Source organism: Fomitopsis serialis (genome assembly GCF_022376445.1).
Source record: "Fomitopsis serialis strain Sig1Antser10 chromosome Unknown B0H18scaffold_12, whole genome shotgun sequence".
In the NCBI taxonomy this organism is placed as follows: Eukaryota; Fungi; Basidiomycota; class Agaricomycetes; order Polyporales; family Fomitopsidaceae; genus Fomitopsis; species Fomitopsis serialis.
Window position 1 is genome coordinate 303,141 of NW_025954972.1, and position 20,409 is coordinate 323,549.

Consider the following 20,409-nt stretch of genomic DNA (forward strand, 5'->3'; position numbering starts at 1 on the left):
TGGCAGTGGCGGCGCATCTATGCGTGGCAGATAACTATGAAAGGTTGTTCGATCATGATCGCGTCAATGAAGTTGTCTATAGCTCAACCAGCTCTGAAGTTGGCATACCTTGATTGACATTGTGGCAGTCAGTCGTTCAACATCGAATGTTTCAACCACGACGGCGCCGAGCGCGATGTGGTAGAACCGCTGAACCGCTGTGGCTGAGCGCTACAAGTGGCGGTCGGTGAGACTTGAATCTGAGATATATTACTTTACCTGTCTTCTCCGGCGCCCATAGTACTGCAGTTACACTCGTGTGTTCTCTCTTTCTCTTGCCAACACCAGTGCCAGATTCGTGCCCTTGGCTCTCACTCTCGTCCTGGGTTTGACTCGCGTTCCCGCCACCTCGCAGTCCCGCCACCGTGTACAGTGGGGCCATCTGTAAACCCGTCGTCCCCGCGCCTTGGTGCCATGAAGACAATACGTTAGAATAAGATTCATGATGCGCGAAGCTACTAGTATATCAAAGTTCTCAATGGCGCACAAGCTTGTCGGGGAAGCCTGGAATCCCAAAAGAAGGTGACACACATGGGTCGGGCTCGATTGCACGTGGGCCATCCGCCGCTCGTCCCCAGTGCTATTAGTACATATGTCGTCTTGAGCCGCGGCGCGCAGCTAGTTATAAGGTAAGCCTAGAATCGCAAGCGTCGGCGGGAAATAGATGTGCGACTGTCCGACAGAAATCGCATCAACTATAGCCTGTACAAGATGCATGGCGTTTCCCAGTAAAAGAACGTCTATCGCCTGCGTCAACCTCGGTCCATCACATCGCGGTCATGATAGAACCTCACATTCCGGTCGGCGCGCCAAGTCCGTAGACAGTTCTTCGATGAGCTGTGAAGCCGAAGTTGGAAGCAGTGGTCGGAGAGAGAAGCACTGGGAACGAACGGAGAAGAACCCAAACCGGGGAAGGTTTCAAGACCGTACCGTTGTCGTCGGACTGGACGCGCGGCCCAGTGAGTGTAAGTCTGAAGCTGTAATACTATCGGGTGGATGCGGAACACCGTTCAGTAACTCGGCCGTTATTTACGGCCGACTGTGTGCGGTGAGCGTCGACGGGAGAGTGCGGAATTGTAAGTAATTGAATCGGAAGATACTGTATCGGGCCGGGATCTCGGCCAGACAGGTACTCGGTCAGTCGACCACATGGCTCATTCCAAGTTATTACAGAAAACATATCAGGAGTAGAGAGGATTGTGAGAACGACTGTATGCGTAATCTGTCGTAAGACTGGAATGAGCCTACGGCACTCGATGACCGAGTACCATGTCCGGCCGAGATCCCGGCCCGATACAGTAGTTCGGACTTCTGTATGTCTAGACCCATCTCCCGTTCGTCGCACATTTGTGCCGAGGGGATGCTAGTCTGCAAGTCAATGCGATATAAATAAACGTTGCTTTTATTCCCGTGGTAATGTATACAGCAACATGAAGGTCGAACGACCTCATACACGTCGACCCATCAGTGTGTCGATGTAAATGCCCTGATATGAAGACGAGAAAACATAGCCAATAAGTTAGAACATCGCGACTAATCGCAGAAAGTGATAGCAAGGTTAACCTGTGGCGAAATTTGGTCAGCGCACGAACATCAAATCGGACATGACGCGCTTTACTCACGTTGTCAGCGCCGCACCCGACAATGGCAAAGTTATCATTAGGCTGGCGGTACGCCTTCGGGCAGTTCGCGTCAGTGCAGTCGGTACCGGCGCCATCGCAGCCGTCGTAGAAGCCGAACCCGCTGGCCACAGAGAACTCGTGGCTGCGAGCAGGAGGGCGTCAGCTTCTATGCAGAGGGACGGCAGAGACTGGTGTCGCTTACGGTGAAATGAGAGAGATATCGGCGGCACTACCGCCATTCTTGAGCGTCGCCTCGACGAGGGTGCACCCTACGCCGTTCGCGCCGCAACCACCTACATATGCCTGTCGTCAGCGAATCCCACTAAGGGGGGTAAGTCAAGGATGACAAACCGGTCTGCAGGTAGCTGGAGGGCAATCAGCTACACGATCGTGCAACATGGAACATGCGAGGGACTCACGCAATGAGACCAAGGGCTTCGCCGTTGCTTGTCCACGCACCACCAGTCGAGAGCAGCTGGCCAGTCTGCGAGTACAGTTGGGGCTAAAGCATGCGATCAGTACTATACTATGCATAGATATGTATGTCTACTGACAGTACCGCGACCACACCTGACCGATCGCGTCAGTGGGCGTGAAATCGGGGGACGCGATAGGGCACGTACTTGTTGTTGAATGTGACGGTGTGCGTCTCAGCGTTGACCTGCAGGACAGCGAGGGTCCAGCGAATAAAGCGGCAGCAAGCTTGAAGGACATGTTGATTTGCGGTAAGTCTGAGTGACTGAGATCTGAAGCTCCGGTGGTGCTGGGTGAAGCTGCTGCCACCGAACATTCCTGAGTAGCTTTTATACCCTGTACGACACGGCGGCCCTACTGACAGGGCTGGACGTGGCATACCGCTTTGTGTCTAAAGTGACATACGAGCGACAGTGGCATCTGTCATACAAGTCAACACAGGTGAGCTGTTCTGCAATCGTGTCCCGATGCCCATTCATTCTCGGCGGCCTTGGGTCTTCGCTCCCGAGAAGGAGAACGGAGTAGCGTGGCTAGGCAGCGTCTGCTCTCGTCTCTGTATAGTTCCTGAAGTGGAATGACATCGGCAATGCGAGTCACCGCCACGACCAGAAAGCCATGATGGATCGACGACGTGTATGTCGAGGCTGGAGTTTGAACCTGTCATGCATATGACATCCCATGGCCGCCCGGGGGCGCATGGTCACTTCCGACATGATTCTAACCATCAAGACTTATCAGCAGGTAGATGATCATCTGAGTTGGGTATGACTTACGAGACCGACGCATGCTTCTTTTGCGCATTGCCACTGTCGTAAATGCGGACTGAGGGAGCTGCAATCAATGGCCTTTGAGTCTCATGGAGACGATATGAGTTGGCCGTGCTAGTATGCTCAGACCACTGGCCATCCCGAAGAGCAACCCAAAACGCGCGACGGCGTCCATTACAACACAACCCGAGCACTCTCAAAAGGCATTACTCCGATTTTAGAGACACTGAGCACTGGCGATCACGATTTTGTTGACCCGCTGCACAACCGGATCAGCGACACGATCTGGAGCGGCAAGAAATAGCCACGTCTGGAGGGGAGACTGGGAAACGAGACAGGATCGAACATCAGAGTGATTCCCTGAGAATGCACTCCATGACATAGCACACAGGACTGCTGGTCCTGTAGACCTGCCGATAAACCCCGCCGTCGCGGTGCACTACGTAACCGTGGCATTGGCTCGCCCGCCACTGCTTCCGGACAGATGGGCTCGACACGACCATCGGATTCATCCTGTCAGTTTTTCAATGTATCATTAAAGTGTCAAGACTCAACAATGGGATGAAGCACCTCGTTCAAAAAGTTGATTGCCAGTAAGTTCGCCAGTAAGGGGAATCGGGCCGGCCACGACATTGATTCGCTCGACTTCTGAGTGTCTTCCAGTCCTAAACAGCATCGAAGTATGCACCGAGTTGTCCTGGACTCACTAAATTGATGATTGAAGCGTAACAATCAGACCATGTCAGCTTGAAGTGGGAGGACTGGTCACGGCGCGCGGACAAGGGCTGTCCGAGCGTCGCATCACTGAAGCTGTCTCGGTAAGCTGTGGGGAATTTCGCGGAGTGTCATAACTTACCTCAGTATCTAATGAGCAAGTGGGCAGTTAGCCAGGGAACAGTCAACCACGACGACATGTCGGACACAGCATGTCGAGTCCGAACATCTGAGGTTGTGGCTGAGCACGGTTACATGTGGCGGTCGGTGAGATTGGGATCTGAGATTTGATATTCACACGGCCCTGTGCTGGCCGTTACTGCAAGACAACTGCAAGATGTTTGACAGACTCATCCGAGTAAGTAACTACACGTATACGTACATACACAGCTGATAGATCTTCATACGACAGATGCTACTTGCACGGCGCAAGTGGTGCAGCCTGTCTGTACAGCTCCTCCTGTCCAGCAGTGTCGATGAGTATAGCCACTATGCAGTTGTGATGCTACGGCGTCCGCTCAGATATGCCTTGACACGCTATGCAGATTCCAGGCCTGTCACGTCGGCCAAAAGATCAATATGCCCATGTCCGATCATATGGCTCTGACCTTTGCCTTTTAGTCATCTCACCCTAGTAGGAATTGGACGGCACTGCGTAAGGCAATGGCGTTTTAATCACCCGTGGACCCCAGGTGGACTAGGTACATGACACTGTCCTGACGTCGGTAGAGCCTGAGTTCTCAGAGATGCATTCGATTACACAGGACAGCCTGAGATAATTCTGCAAGGTGCCGTATGTAGATTCTTATACACTGCTCGGCCCGACGCTCTACGCTCACGCCGGGATCAAACCAGAGCCCTCACCATCATTTCTGATCCTCTTCGCCTTTGATTGGATCATGCTCTCGCCCGTAGTACGTGTTCAGTTCAAGGTGTCATGCTGCACCTGTTACCCATATCGTGAACTTGTTCCTGCCGAGGATTCATAAGGTGCGAGGGCCGGTCAAAATGAATCTCGGTCTAGGTCTGTCTCGTCAATCATCTGACAGTTGAAACAGCTGAGCTTCGCTAAATATTCTTCTTTTCCTGATCCGTCCAAGTGCAGTCAGTGATAGTCTGCGAACACAAAACGCTAACAGTACGCGACGACATGTACGTTGATGTCACTGCTGCACAAAGACACGATTGACTTTCGCATTTTGAATACTTAGTTTCACGATGCCGAAGGAATGAACGCTCTTATGCCTGTTGTAGGCGGAACATGCCTTCGTGGTTATGGTGCAAGACATGAAATTCTGAACAATGCCCAGCCATAGATCGTACGTCGTGGTCTGAACCAGATAGTTCGTCGCAGAGCCATTCAGGTACGAGCAGGGTTCGAGCATATCCATATACCAAATGCCAGCCTGTCCCGGCACCGAATGACGCCGCGACACTCAGCATATATCTTTGAGAGACTCCGTTACGTACTAGTCCCTTACACAGTTCACCCGCTCACCCGCACCATGTGATGTTGATGTTCACCTGCAACACGATGTCAGTTTAGACAGGACCACGTGGAGTGAACTCACATTGTCAGCGCTGCAGCTTCGGGCGAGGGGTGGTCGGGCCTGCGTATGATAGGTGAGGCAGCAACTGGTTGGAATATGTAATATCACTCACAGTCCTCACCGACGCCATCGCAGCCGTCATAGAAGTTGAAGCGCGCACGGTCGATGGACTACGCAGGCAGACGAAGTCAGCAGTCGGAAAACGAACCCGGACGCTACCTAGACGTAATACACCTCGGCGGTACTGTCCGTTTGCGAGCGTCACATCGACATTGGTACATTAGTCTGGGCATTTATCTTCATAGAAGCTAATTCAGTAAATTGGTCGAGACAGATTTTGCAATGACATACCGCCTGCAGATAACTTCGACTTGTCAGCATTGCGCAACCTATCATGTCTCAAGCGCACTCACGCAACCAGTCCATACGCGGGACCGTTTGCGGTATACGCGCTGCCGGTAGACAGAACCTGTCCACTCTGCGACAAAAGGGTGGTCTGTACAGCAAATGATTAGCATAGGACACCGTGCAGACCTGACTTGCGGCCTACAGTGCCAAAACCGCAGCTGGACATTCGCGTCAGTCAGTGGCGTTGCTGAGATCACGATGAAGATGAAGCTCTACTTGTTACTGAGAGTGACGGTGTGCGTCTCAGCATTGACCTTCAGGACTACGAAGGTCGTAGCGATGATACCGGCGGCGAGCTTCAAGAACATGGTGAATGTCTGGATTGGTTCGGTAGTTGGTCAGTGGGAGTTGATTGACTCTGCTGAACCCAGGCGATTCTGAGTGGCTTATATACCTGGCAGTCGTCGTCGTTCCTGCCGCTTGAGCTATCCGCTGCAAAGGGCCACTGTGAAATTATTCGAGCGTTGATGTAATGGGACGCGTCATATGCTCTAGTCCGCCGAGTACCAGGACAGCAGTCCCGACCCTGTTTGGACGCTCCAACGCTCCTGACAGTATTAGAATGTACCTCAGCGGGTAGAGGAATGATGCAGCATACTTTGACAGCGTCTCGTACATGTCAGACTTCCTTGAATGGCATCGGCAAGGCTATCAAGTCAAACTTGAAAATACAGCGCCGTCACCATGAGCGACGGTGTAGGTTGAAATCCCGTCAGAGCGTGCTGCGCCAGAATACCCCGACTCGTCCTGACTTTACGGACGAACGTGAACCCATGACACATGTCAGCCAGTCACGAGCAGGACAAACTCATAGGACAATATACCGCACCCACAGCATACGGTCACTGTACGTAAGATGTTGGCACAAATTGTACGACCTGCGCAGTGAGCTATTCCGTGATCGGCGTCTCGCGCATCCTGCGAAGACTAAGTTATGAGCGCTCCGTCGCAATAATGTGCCGTTCATCATAAGCTCTGGCCCACGTCGAAGTCAGCGCGTGATATGTTTGGCGTTCAGTCGTCGGTTCCGCTCACCTGAGAGTGCTTCATATAAGCTCTCAAGCAAGGAGTCATTGACCTCTGAGGCGCAGGAATGTTAAGGTTCAATGCCTCCGGCATCCATCGGACGTTCGCTGGCGCAATTGCGGGCGGCCCTCGGGTGGCCTAGTACGGTCTAGCGAAAATATACAATTGCATTGCCCTGTGGTGATATTGAGGATATAGTGAGCTGTCGAAATACGCAAGAGACGACCGGGCGCGGGCCTACCTGTTGTTTTCACCGGTCGATAGACCAGCGGCTAAGCAGGTCTAGTGTTGACGTAGCGTCAACGTAGTACGAACATTGGGATGCGACCACATGTATTTTTTGGCAATGGAGCGCCACAGGAATGCCCACGTTCGTCCCGCAGACTGCCAGCGTTCGTCGGCCGACGGCGTCGCACTGGCACTGCCCGAAGACCAGAGACTTGAAGAGGAGTTTGAGGTATTGTGGTTGGAGTTCTTCTGCCGTCGAACTGATGATCTACGTGCGAGGTCCCTTCAATCATGCGAGAACGTAGATAGTCAACAGACACCGGCAGAAGCCGCTGACTCGGAGGAGAGTAAAGTGGCTCCCCGAGATTGGTATCGGGTCAGATCTCATCGTACTCCCGATAAACTCTAGTCCCTTTGCGCCACACGCATTTGCCACATCCAGTCGTGTCACTGTCTCGCTTGTCTCCTCCTCATTCTCCATCTAACTTAGCTCTCTCTATGTTCACTGTATAGGATCGTAAAGCCTATATTTGCACTTTACGCATTCAAATCAGCACCTTGAAGCTGTCAGCAAGGCCAGGGACGCGAAGATCACGCCGGATCCATTAACGGTTTTACAAACATACCATCATACAATCCCCGATGGCCCATTCCTTCTCGCTCACCGCACGTCTACCACGGGTGCTGAGTGCCGTTGTAACTTAAAACTTTCCCGAGTCCGCGGATGAGGCGGGCAATTACACTGAGGACGCCGGCAACGCTCTCTGTAGTCTCGAGGACGGCGTCCTCGCCGCCGAGGGAGGTCTGACCCAGCCGGGGCACAAGGATACAAGTGAGGCCGGGGAGGTCTTTGCCTGCTTGTACGTCTGTGCGGTGCAAGTCAGCTGCTGGAACGGGACGGAAGAGACGGAGGATGCACGAGTCAGTCACACATGTTGAGGGCGGACTTGCTGATACAGTAGCCCGTGCACTTTGGACCACAGTCGAGCCCAGCGATGCGAGCGCGGTGCTGAGGTCACGATCGTCTTCTTGGAGCCGCGCAGGAGAAGGGGTAGTAGAGCTCGCCAGGAGGGCGGGTGCGCCGACGTTGGTCTGGAGGACCTCGAGGAGCTGGCATAGTCGAATTCGAAGGGGTGAGTCGAAGCCGGGGTTCTGACGTGCGACTGTATGAGCTAGGGAAGGAGAGAAGTGACAGGTAGAGACATACGATGGCCGCGTTGTGTAGAGGTAGTCGAGCCCGCGGTCGCCGGAGTATGTCGCTGACGTATTGACGGAGTCGCGCATCGACTGTTCGCTGCTAACGTCGAGCGGGACGACATGTACGCGACCCTTTTCGGACGCCTGAAGCTTGTGCAAGTCTGTGGCGGGTGCGAGACTGCGGCAGGTGGCTATGATCTCGTTTGAGGGGGAGGCAGCGAGGAGCTGGGTGGTGAGTTCGAGGCCGAGGCTGCGTTTGCGCCCGTGATGAGCCGAACGGTGAGCATGCTGAAGGGAGTACGTAGGTGTAGGAAGACATGGCAGAGATGGGCTTACAAATGTCGCAGAGGGAGCACGACGTCGACAGGAGGATGATGGCGGAGAAAGTCAACAAATATTGACTTCAAGCAGTGGGAACACTCCTCAGCCCAACCAGAACTGCCAGGCGCGATCGACGCGCGTACAGAGGAGGAGCGATCGGCTGGGCGTTCCGCGCGACGCTCTCGCGCCACCGTATCGTGTCACGCACCTTCTGCCACCTCACTAGCTCACGCGACACTCCTCATATGTAGTAAGTGAGTAGAAGGTTGTAGGAGGAATATCGGAATGTATGTACGCAGCTCACCCAATATGACGGGTCTGCGTGTTCATTTGTAATCTAATGAAGGGGAGGAGGAGGAGGGAGCTCGGGAGACGGCCCGCGCCTGGATGACAAGTCTGACTCGGAGCGGGTGTGGGTGCAACACGCGGGACTATTTGCGTTGAAAACCTGCCGCCCTCAGGTACAGTCCTGTGCTATGTGTGTACTACGTGAAGCTGTTTTAGGGCAGATCGTCGTACGCGCGCAAAGACACAACAACTGAATAGCATAATCATGTACACAAATTGTTCATCTTCTCTCTCGTACAGGTGCACAAACGAACCACATCCGACAATGGCTACACAATTTCCTCGAATCATTGCGGATTACCATGACAGGAGACTAGTCGCAGAAGGTGATGGCAAGGTTCACCTGATAGGGATGTCGTTAGATCAGATCGCAAGACATCTCTGTTCTTGCTCACATTGTCAGCGCCGCAGCAACAATGGCGAAAGTATCAGTGGACTTGCGGAACGCCAAGTAGCAGCTAGAACTGGTGCCTGTATGCCCAATGAATGCACAGTCAATACCGTTTGTGCAAAAATACACAGCGGTGCTTACAATCGGTGCCGACGCCATCGCAGCCACCGTAGAAACCAAAGCCACTGGTCACGGAGAACTCGTGGCTGTGTAAGCCGTGTGATTAGTGACAAAGCGGGAGAGTATAGATAGAATACGCACGGCGGAATGAGAGAAATGTCGGCAGCACTACCGGCATTCTCGAGAGTTGCCTCGACAAGGGTGCATTCTTCGCCGTTCTGACCGCAGTTACCTGCGTACAAGATGTTTTCAACGGCAAAGTATATGAGAGCTATATCCATGAAGCCATACCGGTCTGAAGGTAACTAATTACAGTTAAGCGCTAAGCACGTTCTCAATTAGTAGATGGTTACTCAAAGAAACTCACGCAATGAGACCAGGAGCAGGGCCGTTGCTTGTGTACGCTCCACCAGTCGAGAGCAATGTACCAGTCTGCGACCACAAGTAGGGCTAGTAGGCGCGTGATAAGTACGGCGATTATGGTGTTTGGTCTGCTCTCTTGCTCACAGTGCCATAACCACAACTATCAATCGCATGAGTGAATGTGCGGTCGCGGAAATGTGTCATCACACGTACTTGTTCGTGAAGGTGACGGTATGAGTCTCAGCGTTGGCTTGCAATGCAACGACGGCCGCGGCGAGTAAAGCAATAGCGAGCTTGAAGAACATACTGATCCAAGATCGTCGAGGAGTCAAGAGGCTTCAAGAATGCTGGTCGAAGCTACTGGTAAGGGTAGCTCCTGGGTAGCTTTTATACCTCGCAGTCCTCGGCAGCCAGCCTGCCGTCCACAGGACATAAAACACCAATCTGAGCCTAGCCTAGATTTTCACTGCGCATGAGCAGCCATGGCTGAAGTCCGGAATACTTGTAGGCAGCCCGGGCAGGCCGATTGATGGTCTATCATTCTGGGTAATACTAGAAACGCTGTTACCGGTCTTGTGGGTGCGGTGGTACGGCGGAGCCGAGCAGCGTCTAGTACTAACCGTTCAGTTCGAGTTCCTGAGATGAGATGTCTTCATCAACTCACCACCTCAACCGCCAGCGCTGTTACGGGCGACGACGTCGATATTGAACTACTGGAGGCTCCGCGTCGGCAAGAACTAGCCTATAGTTCTAGGCCACACAGTTATCTGTGAATTTAGTTCGCACAGCGAGAACCCAACAGCCACAGAAACTGGTTCACTGATTCAGCAAACCCTTATGAAGCTTGTAGCATGGGCGCGTTCGGGTACAAACCATCAACAACTGCAGATACTGTGATCAGGAAGCACATAAACAATACTTCGTGCACCTGGTTGAAATAAGAGCGCACTACTGCAATACTAGCTCAGTACATCGCTTTCCCAGAAAGCATACTGGCCCGGTACGTCAGAGTAGGTGACAAACGTTGCTGTCCGGCCTTGTTCTGCCCCGAGTACTCAAGACGAATAAGGTTCGAGGTCTGATGTTGCAGAGAATCAGGGGGAATTGCGACGCCTCATAGAGCGGTAGAGTAGTCAGTGTGGAAGCCAAGTGGAAGCAATTGGAGTCCAGATGCTGAACGCTGCTCACCTCCACTCCGTGCGTCACGGCAAAGGGTCTGCCATGTTAACTTCGCGCTGTAGGAGCCGCTACAATGCGGACGCTTCCGCTTCTTGTTCGATTCATTGCCTGTGCCGTGTGATGGCTAGATACACATCGATCCGAGTCCGACACAGCATTGTTACTTCTGGCCATTGAGGCTATATCTCCCGGGAACGAGATGTGCAATATACGACTCGGAGACTTTCAAGAATAGCGTGGAGGGCGTACCAGCATAAGAAATATGAAGTTTCTATGCTCGCAAGCCTAAAATTGTAGGCGCGTTCGTGAGGACTGTCAGGAAACCGTCAGTGCGGCGAAAAGTGACTGCCAGTGTCGGACATGATCGCGGCACTCATTATGCCGGACCATCAGTCTGTCTGCCACTAGCAGCAACCTCAGGACGTCCATTACATCACACTGTCATACTACGATATTCACTCGCCTTGGAATGATACTGCGCCGGTCAGCGCGCCACGTCTAAGTGTCATGATGAACGACGACGAATGCCAAAGATGGAAATGGTATGCGGTCGGAGAGATCGGGATGTTCCCACGGTTGTTTTGACTGCGGCAGACGCCGGCAGTACATGAGGCAATTACCATTCAGTGAGTAGAGCTAGTCGCTACGCGCCGCCAGCAGTATTATACTGTCGGCTCCGATATCAGGCGGGAACCACTACTTTGTCATGGCACTACCGCCGTTAGCGATCGAACTTGAAGTGTAATCGACTGCACCGCCGTGTCACGGCGGTTCTGGTGCTGCTGGTGCCGTCGTTTGTTGACACTCGGGTTCTATTGATCGCATACTACCTCCTCATGTGCCTTGAGCCTCTGGTATTCGCATTTGCTTCAAGAAAAAGGGCCAGTATGGCCTAGAGTCAGTCGTTGGTGGTCATTGACCCTGGTGAACATCTCCGGAGACGTTCTGTTATCGACTCTGATCGCTCAGATGATTTGCAATGCATAGTACATCAAAATCGTGACGCTACATAGGGAACGTACATGTTGAGCTCATGCGAACTTGGTCGAGGAAGATGATGCCATGTCTAACAGCGCATAGGCTACGAATTGTTCAGTCGCAGAATGTTATAGCGAGATCCACCTGCAATATGGTTGAGTTAATCAGGAATTGGCATTCTGTAGTGTCCTTACATTATCCGCATCGCAACAGGCCGACAAGCTCTTCTGGCCCGGTACAGGCTGGCACTCCGCGGAGGTGCCTAGGTTCTCATAAATACCGTACGGCTGCTAGCGGATAATTGAATTGCTTACAGTCGACACCTACACCATCGCAGCCGTTGTAGAAACCAAACCCAGTCGGGCGCTAAACTTGGCGCTGCGAAACATCTTGCTATCAGAGTGCCGGAGTGATGTCAGACAGTTCACGAGACTTACGGAGGAAGGATGTCTATGTTCGCGCAGCTATCGCCATTGGCGAGAGATGCATTGACTATAGTGCAACCTTCACCATTGGATCCGCAATTGCCAGTTTGAAGTAGCTGTATAAATCCAGAGGCTCAGATGTCGAGATGCTCATAAGCGTGTGACGAGTTCCTACGCGTATAACCCTTCTGCTGGACCATCAAATGTAACAGGTTGACCGGTGGAAAGTAGAGTGCCATTAGGGCCCATAGATTGGGCTGCGTGTGTAACGCTTCGTCAACCAGATATATCACTCTTGCAGAGTATTAACGTACAGTTCCGTAGCCGCAACTGTTCATGCAATCAACAAACATAGGCGAAGGACGTTGCAAACGCATACTCACTCGTTCGTGAATGTAACGGTGTGAGTCTCAGCCGGACACCCGTGAAGGTGACGGCAGGACAAAGAGAGCCATGGCTGCGACCTTGACATGCTTTGGATTCGAAGAGATGGTTCACCTGGTGGGTGTTAAGCGCAGTGCTGTACCAAAAGGCTATTTGGACTTGCAAGAGAGCGAGACAACTATGATAAATATGCCCCCAGCCATGTATCCCAGCTAGTTGCATTGGTCACGACAGCGCTCTCGTCTGGCGCTGTTGTCTACGTGTATGACAAGACTAAACCGCATGACACTTGACAGAATAGGCTTTATGAAAGCCGGTACCGGGATTTGATGCGGACGCCTTGCACACAAGGCCCGGGGCTCTCTGTGAGGAACCTTAGGTAGTGCGTCACAGTGATGAAACGTGCAGCGGAAAGATACTGCTTGACGTACACCCGGTACCGTCGGCGAATTGATGGAAAGGCTCGAGTCGACACGCGGCCCACGCGGTACCGGAACTGAATGGAATGTACAGCCGGTCCAGGCAATGTCACGGCTCATTGAGAGATTCTGAGTGTGCAGATGGTGCTCGAGCTTGTTGCTGCCGTGACAGCAGAAGAAGACTTAATGCGATCAGATTTCACTCGGAACATGACTGATATGTTTTGACAGTCTCTTGAGCAGCCTAATCCCAGTGTTCGGAAAGCATAGCTCACCTCTATGTAGTAATTAAAGGTCGACCGCGCGACAGTAGAGATAGAGCGTTATGCTCGAAATTTTTGTTTTCCGACAGCGGACTACGGCATTGCTAACGCGCTGGTTGTGAGGCGTCTTGTTATTAGCGCGGCGCACGTACCTAAAATCGAACAGCCCGAGCATCGCAGTGGCAGTACTAGTGACAGTTGACAGCTTGAATGTGGTCAGTTGGTACGGTTCTGTCGCGCCCGAGATGGGACCAGCACCCAAGAGCTCACATGGCATGTCAAGCGTCGCGACGCAGCGCTAAGTACCCACTAACGCTACTATAGCACGTCGCCGGCTCGCGTTTGGCTGAGGGCTCGCAGCAGAAGCAAAGCAGAAGTCCAGACAAGGACTGCAGTGGCTGCGTGAGCGCCCGACGGCCAGCCGGAAGGTCAATGAGATCGTGCACGATCTGAGATCCCATCGTCCAAGCTGGTGGCGGTGGCTGTCCTGCTACTAGGAGCTCGAGCCTGACCAAAGCCTGACGTCCAGCCTCATCCTCGATTGAATGACCCTGCCACGTTCGAACCTAGCGACCCATGTACAAGAATACTATCCGATGCTACCCTAGAACACCAAACAACCTGAGCACGACAAGGCTCCGAGGTTTCCTACCGCCGGCATGGCAGCCTGAGGTCCACTGTCAAGCACGGATCACACTGCACTCGTTTACTCAGGCTGCCGGACTCCGTCTCCATGTGACAATCATTTCCACAGGCACATAGCTGACTTGTGTGCGCTCTCGCATCCTTGTAATGATGCTGTCATGACATACTACCCTGCGTAAGTACGGCGGCCGTCACCTACTAAGCCATGATGCGAATGCATAGGCGGGATAAATAATTCACTACGGACCCAATATCTCGGTATGTGCGTCTCTGACAGCCTGGGATGATGCGACGTACGGCTTGAAGGTCTCGAGTTACCGGTGCACAGACAGTACGAGTGCTCACAGCCACAGTTGACACAGCAGAGCTTTCGACATGTCGGGCGCTGATCGCAACTATTCCGATAGTACAAAAAAACACTGCATATTCTTACAACAACTAATACACATCACGATATTGCACTCAGGTGCGCCGGGTTATTGGACTCCATCTGTCAAGCTGTCGGCCCACAGCTAGCTTGCAGCGAACGTGGGCTCAGTCGCAGAACGTGATAGCGAGGTTCACCTGGGAAACGGGGCTTCAGTCCGGAACACGTACTGTACCCTAGCGTCAGCACTCACATTGTCAGCAGAGCAGCCGACCTGGACCCAAGTCTGGTCCGGTTGGTAGAATGCGTCAGGGCAACCATTGTACGTGCCTGGACATCGTGATGAACTTTTGACGAAGACGTAGCGGGTGTAATTCACTTACAATCGGCACCGGTATTATCGCAGCCATCGTAGTACCCGAAACCGCTAGTCACACTGAATTCATGGCTGGCAGAGTCCTGTGTCAACGACGCCTAGACACTTCGGCGGCGGCGTGACGTACGGAGGGATAAGACTGATATCTGCGCTGCTGGCTCCGTTTATGAGAGTCGCCTCGACCAAGGTACAGCCTTCGCCGTCGTTCCCGCAGCCGCCGGTCTGGAGGTAACTAAGCCATGTCGATAGTTCACTACGTCAATATTTACGATGCATGAAAGGCGCTTTTCCTTACGCTATAAGCCCTTGAGCTTCACCGTCAAATTCGACGGTCTCTCCGGTTGAGTAGAGAGCGCCATCTGGACCCCACAAGTAGGGCTGTATCGTAGAATGAGAGACGGATCAAGTATGCGCTATGACGATGGACATACAGTTCCATAACCGCAGCTGGATTGAGAGATTAGACAGCGCGGCTACAACGAACTTGTTCATGCTGCTCACTTGTTCGTGAAAGAGACTATGTGAGTCTCGGCCTGCACGCGCACGGATGCAATGACGACGGCCATGAGGGCGACAGTCGGAACCTTGCTGAACATCGTTGTGGTAGCCAAGACAAATGTCACGAAGAGCGGAGGGACGAAAAGGTAAACTCAGAGAACCTAAGGCTTTGAGTACGGCGCAGAGAGCTTTTATCCTGAAGGCTTCAGGCACACAAAGAGATCCCGTTGTACATGTAGAGACAACTCCGTTCACAGGTATGGTAGCAGTAGGGGAACAGAGTTAAGGTACGTGTACAATCGTTCTCACCTTGACACATACTCCATCCAGGTGGATGTCAACGCTGAGAGCGGATAGAAGCCAGCGTGTGCCTCTGGAAAGTCAGGGGCAAGAATCCTCTACAGTCACCGTCGATGGCTGCATCCTTCCGTCGAGTGCGGAGGCTTGGGTATATAGTCCTGTACCTGATTTTTTACAGCCTTCCTCTGGCTGCCTATACTGGTAGAACTTTGGCAATGAAAGAGAGCGCACCATGACTCGATTTGGTGAGTTGCGAACCCACAAAGCCAGGTACAGATTAGAGGTTGCTTGACCAATATGCCGTATGCCTGAGCATTAGCTCGTTGTGGCGCATACCGCTATGGAAAACCTGGACTGTATCTGTCGTCACTTATTGACACCGCTTAAGAGACGGCAGCGTGGTACTTAACACCGGTAGGGGACCCTCCCGGCCAGAGCCTGAGGACTAGAGACGGGCCTGAGCTCAATTCATTGCTCAGTTCCTGAACGAGCGGGTAGACGTGCGTGAGATGAGGTTCACTTCCCATATAGATCGCACTCACCCCCGTCCGTTATCTTTAGGCTTGGAAGTGCACATGCCCGTTACTTACATAGTGAGCGTGCAAAATGCAACATAAATCGACTATGGCGCGACTAACCCTCGTCTAGGGACATAGCCCCCTGAAAGCTCGGGAATTTGTTTGATTTGAAAATCTGACTCGGCCAGCTTCGGAAACGCATGAGCCATGATAGTTAGCTAAGAGACATCCGTGCTTGGAAGCCGGGAGTACGTTGCATTGGGTGGTACGGCCCCGTAGAGCATGTGTGTCTTCCATCCAGCTGTCGGCCGTTTAGCGCTTTGCCAGTTACTCCAATGTCAATACCGCGTCCCCAACCCACCGAGGGGACTTACCTGACCTCAAGGACAATATGCCTTTCTTGCATGTCAATCTGTCAGAGCAAACACTGTACATAGACGGGGGATGAGTAACACAGGCACCGCGCCAATGTTCCACTCTCCTTGCTGTTGAATATGACAGAGTCGAGTATATGTCCATCTCAAAGCGGATTAGTACGTGCCAGTGACATGGAGCTATCCTATTAGTAAGCGCTCACGCGTCTGAGCTTGCTACTGCCACTGGGACAACATGTGCAGCTCACAGATGTTCATGTTCACCTCAAGTTGAGGCATCGCACCTAACGTATAATCGGCCTCCAGACAACCTTGTACAAATCAGATCAGACTGCAGCACAAGGCGCTAATTCCGCCAGAACGCGCCCGTAGAACGAATATTCCCTGCGCCGTCTGACGCTTTGATCTGTTCCATAAGCTCAATCGGATCAGTGGTCACTGATTTCTTCAAAAATGACACTTACTTACGATCCGATGTGTGCGGCGGCCAGAGCTATGATGCAGATGGCAATCGATTGAGGGCCGGGTACCGGGTGAGGCAAACCTAGGACGTCAATCTTACATCCCGGGGAGCGCAAAGACAACCGCCGCGCTATTGACACGGATATTGACAGCTTTCCTAAGTTACCTGTCTCACCAAGTCTCCGATCTGAAGGGAGGTTTACATAACGCGGGAAAAAGACGCAGATAGTCATATGCTCAGAGTATTCTTCCATTGTGCGCCGCCGACCTCTCCTAGAACCCTCTCCACCTCAGCGTATTCGAGGTTCAGCGCGACTCGTCGATCGTGCTCGGGCCGGCGCGCCACCGTGGCTCCCTCTTCGCTGAGCAGAGCGTGAGATCCTACAAGCGAGTCGAGAACCACACGTAGTTCCCCTGGCGCCGGTCTGCGCACGGGATCATCCTCGCCAGCCAGCAAGCTGATATACACGCAGTGTTGGTGCTGAAGCTATGTCAAAATTGGATCAGCTGCTAGGCCCCTTGGTAGTTAGTGAACCACACTTACGTCACCCCACTTAATCTCCTCGACGCCCTCTCTCTTGATACACCTAAGCAGGGCGGCAAGCATGAGCCGTTCGTGGAAGCTGAGCTCGCGCAGATACGCCGCGGTCGGGCTGTTTTGCATGCTCTTGATGACCTCCTTCACGTCGTCTGTCCGCGCCGTCCTTGATCGTGGCTGCACGAGCTCCACGGCTCGCCTGCAGATGTCAAGCACCCGGCGCGCGTCGCCGCTGATGGAGGACACCTTCATCGCGGCGAACTTGACTCCATCGTTGGCAATGACATCGGGTGTGTCAGCTGGCAAGCCCTCTTTCGCACTCTGCAAACGTGCGCGAACGATCTTTTCCAGCTGCGGGGTCGTATACGGTTGGAAGTTGATGCGTGTCATGCCTGCGATGTACCGCATGAGCGCGCGGCCTGCCTCTTCGAATGCCAGACTTACCAAGGCGACTTCGCACCCTGCCTGTCATGACCCGTTCAGGCAGATCCATTGTGTTCGCTACAGCCAGAACGACGAGCTTCGATCCAACGAGCGTCGGCCAATTGAAGAAGTTGTACACCACATCTTGCTTGCTCGTCATAAGCTGGTCGAGCTCATCCATGAGCACGACGCTAGGAGCTCATCAGAACGAATCTCCACAAAGGGAAGGGTACTCACCAAGCGTGTCCACCTGGCCCTGCACGTTCGCCGGCGCTGAAGTGCTTCTGGAGAGACTTGATTGCCTGGGGCGAACTAATCTTCATATGGCCCTCCCTAGAGACATCGTGACCGCAAACAGCCTCCCAAGAAGACCATACGCTGCGGCAGGCTCAGGTATTCTTAGTCCGTTAATCTCCACGTACGTGAAGGGGTTCGCTTCCTACGCAGAGTAAGGACACAATTGCACAGACATTCGAGAAGACGTACATTTTGCTCTGCCATGCGTTTCAATTCTCGCACTACTGCATGGACAGTCGCCGTCTTGCCTGTACCAGGCACTCCAGAGATATCTACACAGTCTTAGAATGGCAGATTGCAGTTGTGGAACTGCTTACAGATACATCCTCCGCTGCCTTCCTCCAGCAGCTCCTCTACTGAACGTAGAATTCGACCATATTCTTCTTCCCGACAGGGTAGTGCCTCCGGTCGCGCAGCAACGTGGAGGACATGCATGGCGCGCAGCCACGGGTCCTTGCCCGCCGTCGGCCCTAGTTGCGCTTCCAGCTGCAGGCTAGTGCCCGAGTCCATTGGCGGAGGCGGACGCACCGCGAGCGCGGTGCGCTTGCGTTTCCGAAGCGCAGCCTTTGAATGTGGAGTTGGTTGCGCGAGCAACTCCTTTGCCACGCGAGACTTGCGGGGTGTGCGAGGTGTACCGGGTGTGCGAGGTGTCGCTACGCCGCGCCTGCGCTTTCGAGGTGTGGTCGGGGCGATGTCATCGTCTGCTTCGTCCTCCACGATCTCATCGTCTTCACTTGCATCCACATCGTTGAGGGGGACTTCGAAGGAGCTATCTCCAGTATCAGATTCCTCATCATTGTCTCGATGTCGTTTCGTCAGTAGACGGCCCACAACCCCGTCATCCGCGCGTTCGTTCCCGGAATCAACATCGACACCTTTTGCCCGCCGGTCGGTCTTCCTGCGTGCGTGCTTGTCGGTCTTCTCCCTCTTTCCAGCGGCGGGATCTTCCTCAGCGACGACTACGTTCCAAATCTCAACGCTGCCACTCCGCAAAGTATCCCGGTTTAGTGCATCCTGCCGGAAGGTATCCCAGTCGAACGCATAGAATATGCCTCGCGAGGATCGACTGCTGACGCGCAATAGAACGCGGACTCCCGGGTCTCGCTCTCAAGTACGTAGCCAGGCTTCCGCTTGGACGAGGACGACTCCGCCCGGCTGGAGGAGATTGGGCAGGTGGAAATGATGCTGGACGGGGAGTATGACGGTGGACGATAACGAGTATATATTTCGTTCTGCGGATGATGTTAGCACTTCACGAGCGCATGCACGACATACAGAAACCAGCTCGAGGGTAGATCATGACGCACCTCCTCACAATCTCTGCGTGCACGAATGGCAGGAAGTTCAGATGGCCTGTTGAACCAATGCACCATGACCCTGCAGCCCTTCTCATCCGTCCCATCCTCCGTGGCCACCGCTATGACGGCCACAATCACGGCGACGCTGGCTTGTCTGGACACGGTCCGTACAAAGACTGCGTCTCCACTCGGAATATTTCGTGCGTGTCATCGCCGAGGACGCGTTCCTTCGCCCTGCCTTTGTTCGCGCGTCCGTAAACCCTGGCTGCCCGTCGCACCGTCATGGTATTTCTCCTCGTAAATTGCGTATAATAGCGTGTCTTCAACGACGCCATGTCGTGGTTCTCCGCATCTCGTTCTTCTTCGTACAAGTCTGAGACCGTCGTTTCGCGTTCGAAGACGTGTTCTCCGGCAGGTGCATTCGCGACGTCGGATGATTGTAGGGGTACTTGGGTAGGTAAGGTTGGCCGCGCGTAGATCGTCGTAGCGGGGTTCCAGAAGCCATGCTTCACAAAGAGAATGAGCAACGAAAGGCAGAGGGACAGCAGCCACGGCACTGAGCGCGAGCGGTGTGTAGGCGAAAGTGACAAGTCGAGTCTGTTCGATCGGGATTCGGCGCGAGCGCGTCGCGAAACGTAGGCGCCCGCGGCCAGACACGGTCACGTGACATGATTCACGGTGGACACTGGAGATGCAGCCAACGAATTCCTGACCGGTACTCAGCGCGACCACGACTTGGAGAAACACCGCTTGTTTGAAGTAACTTCACACTGCTGCTTTTTCTTTAAGTGCAACACGGTAATTCGATGAATACTGTCGGAGGTCTTCGCGCTCAAAGGTAGTAATTGCCATGGCGGTTCATTCGATTGAGATTATCATGAATCTGCACCAGGGAATTTGCACAGGCGTTATTCTTCGATAGAGGTGTGCACTTATTCCATACAACTGTGTTGTGGTATGTAATCTGTATCATTGGTTTAGAAAGAATATAGAGTCCTGTATCGAGTCGTTACCAACAGAAGTACTAGGCACTTGAATGAGACAGGGAGACTAACGTAAATCAAATAGCTGGCCAGCTCACAGCGCAGAGTGGTTCA

The 20,409-nt window shown here is 53.2% G+C and overlaps 6 protein-coding genes across 6 annotated transcripts; all 6 read right to left on the bottom strand.

Annotated features, from left to right (window-relative positions):
- Positions 1–1,572: 1,572 nt before the first annotated feature.
- Positions 1,573–2,451, bottom strand: B0H18DRAFT_1116133 (uncharacterized protein; the record flags this gene model as incomplete). Its single annotated transcript, XM_048033373.1, has 7 exons — positions 1,573–1,602; positions 1,662–1,803; positions 1,864–1,954; positions 2,013–2,026; positions 2,081–2,163; positions 2,216–2,231; positions 2,285–2,451. The coding sequence occupies 7 exons, from the start codon at positions 2,449–2,451 to the stop codon at positions 1,573–1,575; spliced, it is 543 nt and encodes a 180-aa protein (XP_047896938.1).
- Positions 2,452–5,072: 2,621 nt separating this feature from the next.
- B0H18DRAFT_988436 (uncharacterized protein) lies at positions 5,073–5,933 on the bottom strand. The gene is made up of 8 exons (XM_048044904.1): positions 5,791–5,933; positions 5,717–5,732; positions 5,580–5,662; positions 5,518–5,530; positions 5,375–5,410; positions 5,275–5,336; positions 5,188–5,251; positions 5,073–5,140 (listed from the first exon to the last, which is right to left on the bottom strand). The coding sequence occupies exons 1-8, from the start codon at positions 5,880–5,882 to the stop codon at positions 5,111–5,113; spliced, it is 396 nt and encodes a 131-aa protein (XP_047896939.1). The 5' UTR covers positions 5,883–5,933; the 3' UTR covers positions 5,073–5,110.
- A 2,678-nt stretch (positions 5,934–8,611) lies between these two features.
- B0H18DRAFT_988442 (uncharacterized protein) lies at positions 8,612–9,804 on the bottom strand. Its single transcript, XM_048044905.1, has 4 exons — positions 9,347–9,804; positions 9,227–9,291; positions 9,086–9,165; positions 8,612–9,037 (listed from the first exon to the last, which is right to left on the bottom strand). The coding sequence occupies exons 1-3, from the start codon at positions 9,484–9,486 to the stop codon at positions 9,086–9,088; spliced, it is 285 nt and encodes a 94-aa protein (XP_047896940.1). The 5' UTR covers positions 9,487–9,804; the 3' UTR covers positions 8,612–9,037.
- Positions 9,805–11,716: 1,912 nt separating this feature from the next.
- B0H18DRAFT_988459 (uncharacterized protein) lies at positions 11,717–12,955 on the bottom strand (the record flags this gene model as incomplete). The annotated part of the gene is made up of 9 exons (XM_048044906.1): positions 11,717–11,869; positions 11,920–11,987; positions 12,040–12,091; positions 12,219–12,283; positions 12,348–12,407; positions 12,461–12,480; positions 12,534–12,559; positions 12,594–12,623; positions 12,838–12,955. Coding segments are annotated over 8 exons (351 nt in total), but the record flags the coding sequence as incomplete, so codon positions are not given.
- A 1,367-nt stretch (positions 12,956–14,322) lies between these two features.
- On the bottom strand, positions 14,323–15,540 carry B0H18DRAFT_69360 (uncharacterized protein). The gene is made up of 7 exons (XM_048039203.1): positions 15,106–15,540; positions 15,036–15,051; positions 14,900–14,982; positions 14,732–14,836; positions 14,612–14,676; positions 14,482–14,558; positions 14,323–14,425 (listed from the first exon to the last, which is right to left on the bottom strand). The coding sequence occupies exons 1-7, from the start codon at positions 15,198–15,200 to the stop codon at positions 14,396–14,398; spliced, it is 471 nt and encodes a 156-aa protein (XP_047896942.1). The 5' UTR covers positions 15,201–15,540; the 3' UTR covers positions 14,323–14,395.
- Positions 15,541–16,985: 1,445 nt separating this feature from the next.
- B0H18DRAFT_1083409 (P-loop containing nucleoside triphosphate hydrolase protein) lies at positions 16,986–19,982 on the bottom strand (the record flags this gene model as incomplete). Its single annotated transcript, XM_048031659.1, has 12 exons — positions 16,986–17,243; positions 17,301–17,686; positions 17,739–17,908; positions 17,955–18,050; positions 18,074–18,156; positions 18,204–18,286; positions 18,332–18,734; positions 18,759–19,080; positions 19,101–19,246; positions 19,322–19,466; positions 19,490–19,760; positions 19,901–19,982. 12 exons carry the CDS (start codon positions 19,980–19,982, stop codon positions 16,986–16,988), a joined length of 2,445 nt encoding a protein of 814 aa, XP_047896943.1.
- Between the last annotated feature and the right edge of the window lie 427 nt (positions 19,983–20,409).

Coding starts and splice junctions, on each gene's coding strand:
- B0H18DRAFT_988436 (XM_048044904.1), bottom strand. CDS start 5,882: ATGTTCTTGAAGCTCGCCGCCGGTATCATCGCTACGACCTTCGTAGTC. Junction 5,337..5,374: donor TACGTCTAGGTAGCGTCCGG/GTTCGTTTTCCG, acceptor CTGCCTGCGTAG/TCCATCGACCGTGCGCGCTT. Junction 5,141..5,187: donor GAAGCTGCAGCGCTGACAAT/GTGAGTTCACTC, acceptor ATCGTGTTGCAG/GTGAACATCAACATCACATG.
- B0H18DRAFT_988442 (XM_048044905.1), bottom strand. CDS start 9,486: ATGGATATAGCTCTCATATACTTTGCCGTTGAAAACATCTTGTACGCA. Junction 9,292..9,346: donor GACATTTCTCTCATTCCGCC/GTGCGTATTCTA, acceptor CGGCTTACACAG/CCACGAGTTCTCCGTGACCA. Junction 9,166..9,226: donor CGATGGCGTCGGCACCGATT/GTAAGCACCGCT, acceptor TTGGGCATACAG/GCACCAGTTCTAGCTGCTAC.
- B0H18DRAFT_69360 (XM_048039203.1), bottom strand. CDS start 15,200: ATGTTCAGCAAGGTTCCGACTGTCGCCCTCATGGCCGTCGTCATTGCA. Junction 14,677..14,731: donor GATATCAGTCTTATCCCTCC/GTACGTCACGCC, acceptor GGACTCTGCCAG/CCATGAATTCAGTGTGACTA. Junction 14,559..14,611: donor CGATAATACCGGTGCCGATT/GTAAGTGAATTA, acceptor CACGATGTCCAG/GCACGTACAATGGTTGCCCT.